At 39.0% G+C, this 5,710-nt stretch overlaps 1 protein-coding gene across 1 annotated transcript; it reads right to left on the reverse strand.

Moving 5' to 3' along the window:
• Nucleotides 1-454: 454 nt before the first annotated feature.
• On the reverse strand, nt 455-973 carry MSGN1 (mesogenin 1). The gene has a single exon (XM_065402258.1). It carries the CDS (start codon nt 971-973, stop codon nt 455-457), a length of 519 nt encoding a protein of 172 aa, XP_065258330.1.
• Between the last annotated feature and the right edge of the window lie 4,737 nt (nt 974-5,710).

The following is a 5,710-nucleotide window of genomic DNA, read 5'->3' on the forward strand; positions in this document are numbered from 1 at the left end:
TTAATTTTTACATCTTTTAAGAATTCACTTTAAACCCATTGATCTTTTTTTTTTTTTTTAAGTGAGTAGATTGATTATTTGGCCAAATAATCAGTCCTTATTAAACAGAAGATTGGTCAGAACTGTGGTGAGTAAATCCTAGCAGAATCTATTTGCCTTGCTCACTATTGAATCAGACTGATTTTAATATATTTTTGAAGCTCATTAAAAAAACCCAACCCAACAACCCATAACTCAAATAATGTACAAGTATAAACATCCCCTTCGACTTAGAGCATTCTGAGATATGTACAGCAGCTACCCATCCATCCCTATTCCTTTTGTTCTGTCTTCATTTGCTCAAGACACTGGATTTTTTAAAGGAAGAACTAGCTCAAAGTTCCATTCGATATTTTTAAAGATTCTTTAGGAGGGATCCAGTGGCAGGTTTGTCAGGCGGTAGGGGGGGGGGTGTCTATGCCCGTTTGACATTGTTCAGCAGGTCTGTGAGTTCACTGATGTACTTGATGGTGTATTTCAGTGTCTGTATTTTGGTGAGAGGCTGGCCTCTTTGGCTGTAGACAGGAGGTAGGTAATTGCGCAAGGTGTGTAAAGCATCAGCCAGGGTCCTCATCCTGAGCTTCTCTCTCTCACTGGCTTTCCTTCTGCGCTGGGCTGACATCCTGGCCTTGGTACCTTTCTGAGCCTTGACCTGTCCAGCATTCGGTAAGTATGTGGAAGGAAAATCCATCAAGCTGTATCCGATCAGGCTGCCGCTGCTGCTGCTGTTGTAGGGCATCTCAATCACAGCTGGGCAAGGGGAAGAAGAATACGATTCAAAGGAAGGAGATGGAGATAAGCTGTGAGGGGATGAGATCTGGTTCAGCTCATAGGCTCCTGCATTACTCTTCCAGTCCCAGGAAGACAGAAAGGCAGAATGATCAGTGCCCAAATCATCTTCCATATTCGGCAAAGTCTCATGCAATTTATCCATCCAGGAAGAGCAGTTGTGAGAAGCAATTCCCTTAGCTAACAAGCAATGGCTGAAGTCTTTATGCAGGGAGACCCTTTTATGACAGGGGGGTAGGGGGGAGAAGTGACAAAGTGGGAAAGAGGGTTTGGTGAGGGGAGTTCAAAGGAGGTCCCAAGTGCTAAGATGGAAAATGAACTCCTGAAGTGTTATTTTCTTCTCACCGATAATTATCTACCTTCAGCTAAAATACCTTTAAACTAACAGGCAACAGTGAGAAGGAAAAAAGATTATCTTCTTGTAACTAACCAATTAAGACTCCACATCTACATTTAACATTGCAGTGGGGAATAATTATTAAAAGAGGCAAAGGAAAAAACAAAACACAGCAACAGCTTTATTTGATTTTATTAACATGATATCTAAACAAAGATTAGGGGCTAATTTAGCTACAACTAATCAAGAAAGAGATCTTGGAGTCATCATGGATAGTTCTCTGAAGACGTCCATGCAGTGTGCAGCGGCAGTCAAAAAAGCAAACAGGATGTTAGGAATCATTAAAAAGGGGATAGAGAATAAGACGGAGAATATCTTATTGCCCTTATATAAATCCATGGTACGCCCACATCTTGAATACTGTGTACAGATGTGGTCGCCCCTTCTCAAAAAAGATATACTGGCATTAGAAAAGGTTAAAAGAAGGGCAACTAAAATGATTAGGGGTTTGGAACGGGTCCCAGATGAGGAGAGATTAAAGAGGCTAGGACTTTTCAGCTTGGAAAAGAGGAGACTAAGGGGGGATATGATAGAGATATATAAAATCATAAGTGGTGTGGAGAAAGTGAATAAGGAAAAGTTATTTACTTGGTCCCATAATATAAGAACTAGGGGCCACCAAATGAAATTCATGGGCAGCAGGTTGAAAACAAATAAAAGGAAGTTCTTCACACAGCACACAGTCAACTTGTGGAACTCCTTGCCTGATGAGGTTGTGAAGTCTAGAACTATAACAGGGTTTAAAAGAGAACTAGATAAATTCATGGAGGTTAAGTCCATTAATGGCTATTAGCCAGGATGGGTAAGGAATGGTGTCCCTAGCATCTGTTTGTCAGAGGGTGGAGATGGATGACAGGAGAGAGTTCACTTGATCATTACCTGTTAGGTTCAGTCCCTCTGGGGCACCTGGTATTGGCCACTGTCGGTAGATAGGATACTGGGTTGGATGGACCTTTGGTCTGACCCAGTATGGCCATTCTTATGTTCTTATGCTGTGAAGTGATCACTTGGCTAGAAAAAATTATCATCTAAAACCACGTAGCATTATTTTCTGTGTAGTTATTTGAAGTCAATATATTATAACTGTGATGAATTTGGCCCACACTCTCTGCTGGAACGATATTCACTCATAATCTGTGTTGTAGATGTAAGTCAGAAAAATGGTTTGCTTGGTTTTCTGTTTACACTTATAGCTTTACAGATTTCCCTTGACATTTGGTTATAACTTCTCTTTGAAGCTCTTTGTTTTTATTAGTAGAACAAGAAGCATAAAGGCTTATTCCCTGCAGCCTGCACATTCATTTACCATTATAAATTGCCCAACTCAAACCAAAAAGAATCTGTAACTGTAAACAAAGTTGAAGTATTATAAGTGAAAAATTACAAATACAGATGTATTTTTTTTTAAATAGTGTATGAGCTCTATGCCCAGACAGTAAACCTTTACATAGAGGTTTTTAACTGAAAGTCATAAGTACAGCAAACATACACAAAACAAAACTAAAAGCTATTTATGTAAGATGCTGTACTTCTAGAAATCCATCCCTTGTATTAGGAGGGAGGCAACTTTCATATATTCACAGAAAGACTCTCTCTGCATCCCCTGCAGTCACTGATAAAACACCCAGTGAATTCAGTAGTGCAGCATTAGATCCATATCTTTTAAATGGGCGACAGGGGATGGATCACTTGATTACCTATTCTGTTCACTCCCTCTGAAGCACCTGGCATTGGCCACTGTCAGAAGACAGGATACTGGGCAAGCTGGACCTTTGGTCTGACCTAGTATGGCTATTTTTATGTTCTTAAATTAATAATACTCAATTCACATATAGCACTTTTCATCTGTAAATCTCAAAGCACTTTAAAAAGAGGGTAATCATCATTTACCCTTTTACAGAGGGGGAGACAGAGGAGGTGCCTTGCCCAAGATCATCTAGTAGGTCAGTGGCAGAGGTTGGAATATAACCTAGGGCTTTTGACTCCACTGCCCACTGACTCATGCAGCCTCCAGTCACAACATTAGTTAGTAATGAAGGTGTCACAGAAAGAGCAAGAAACATAGAAGAGAGGAAATTTGGAGTCAGAAGGGAGGAAAAGCAAGAGGCTCCCTTTGAGGACCAAATTGTGCCCTTGCAGGTCCAAATGCAACTCTTATTGAAGTCAGTAGAAATCCTCAATCTATATGTGAAGGCAAAACTTCATCCTTAATTTGTAAGCTGGAAAATGATACCAAATTCCATGAAATTCTGCAAGTTTTTCCTGAATCCTGTAAATGAGGCTTTTGTGGGGGGCAACATCCATTCTGAAAAAGAGGGAGGAGAGATGCCCAAGAATTTTATGCAGCCAGTGAATATTAAAAATTGATGGGGACATTCCATTTTTCTGTGGTTATGACACTTGCACGCGGTTAAATAAGAAAACTTATTTGTGTTCAGTTAGCATCCGAGCCAATGTTCACTGAAATCAATAGACTCCCATTAACTTCAGTGGACTTTGGATCAATAAGTTGTGTACAGGCCTTTATACCATCAGTTCATGGGAGACTTAATATTGATATTTGAGTGTTCTTGTGCATGAGGTAAATGAGAGAGAACCACAAAGCAAAGGTGAACAGTTCTGGCACTTTGAGTGGAGGCTTGTTTAACAATATTGAGCAACAGAGTATATAATGTGCTAGGAATTCCACTACCACACCACACCCCATGCAGGATTTTTTCCAGATTTTACGCTGAGTGAGCCCATTGCCATGCTGTATGCTGGTTTATTTCCTCATTAAGGAAAGTCAGTTGACTTAACATATTATGCAACTACCTGTGGACATTAAAAACCAAATGATACCAACTGAGGGACATTTTCTGTGATTTCACCTAGATGCATGCGTGCAACTGATAACATGAAAAAGACCAAGAAAGAAAGTGCTAAGCTACCATACAAAGGTGACCATTTTTGTCCTCATTAAAACCTCTCTCACACCTCTTTTTTTTCTCTCTTCTTATGTTCCCTGGTGACCGGCTCTCTTTCAGATTTTACTTTCTTCCATTTTATTTTTCATTTTTCTATCAGAGTACTTTTTCCATAGTGTCTCTCAACACAAGAACTAAAGTGGGTCAAAAACAGAGGAATGTTTTTGAGGGGAAAAAACTGAGAGTGGGGAGTGCTGGGTCAAGGAAGTTTCCAAAAAAACTTAAATTGCTCTTACCACTAATATTTGATTTGGGGTCAAATTTTTGAATCCTGAAAGTGAAATCGAAATTAGACTCAATGATTTCACCCATCCTTACAGTTTCCTTATTTTAAAGTAATTGAAACCATCAACAACAAATGCATCAGCAGTGTGCACAAGTATGTATGCATGTTCACAGTTCATTTTTACTGAGCAATATCATGTAAAAACAGCAGATACAAACAGGAAGGTTCCATAGCTATAAATTTTGGCTGCATATGAACAGCTTTATCTAGTATACTATGTACATAAAATTGGAAGGGATTCAGACAAGATATTTATGGGGGTGGTGGTAGGAAAATGCAGATTATCCCATATCTGCCTGCTATGGGGTTTCTTATACATTCCTTTGAAGCATTTGGTGCTGGCCACGGTCAGACAGGATACTGGACTAAGTGAACCACTGGTCTAATCCATTATGGTGACTCCTATGTTCAGACAAATCTACAAAAGAGGGGGAAAAAGGTAACAGGCCAGATTTTGCGATGTGCCCTCTCACTGTGCTCACAATTTTGTGGCACAAAATGGGAGGTCAAGATGAGCTCCAAGGACCTGATCCAAAGCCTCTTAAAGTAAATGGAAAGATTTACATGGTCTACAGTGGATTTTAGGTTAGGCCTTAAGCCTCAATGTGCAAGCACTGAAATCACAAATAGATGGTCGCTATCAAACTAATTTGTATTACAATCCATAACAGGAATAATTTGTTGATACCTGCTGAACACTTCATGATGTTGTTTTGACACTAGTAAAAATTAGATTATTTAAAATGTGCTACTGGGAGGAAAGCTTTTACAAATAGCCTTCATTCTCCAACTAGGTACTGGATTTATTTTTCTGTACAAGATAAAATATTTGATACTCTTTCCCCTGCAAGTCTCAGTAGAAAATCAGAAAACAGAGAAATTCAGTTATGATGGGAAGTACATTCCCATAGCTTTCCTTTAAGATATGTAAAATTCATACATTTCCACAATGTAATAATATTGAAAGTTATTGAGTTATGAGTCTAATATCATAGAAACACTCACTGACACTTAAATGATAAGGCATTTTCTGCTTGACTGATCATTTTGTTTTTTGTTTCAGTAATTTATTCAGCAGAATAAAAGCTAACATTGCAATCTTCATCTTCTTTAAAATGAGAGGTTTCCTGGTCAGATTTCTGACCTATAAGAGGAGGGGCGGGAGTAAGGAAGAAAAGTAGGAAATTATTATTAAGCTTGTTTCTGTATGAATCATTGCAGACGAGAGTCTTT

Source organism: Emys orbicularis, chromosome 3 (genome assembly GCF_028017835.1).
Source record: "Emys orbicularis isolate rEmyOrb1 chromosome 3, rEmyOrb1.hap1, whole genome shotgun sequence".
Lineage (NCBI taxonomy): Eukaryota > Metazoa > Chordata > Testudines > Emydidae > Emys > Emys orbicularis.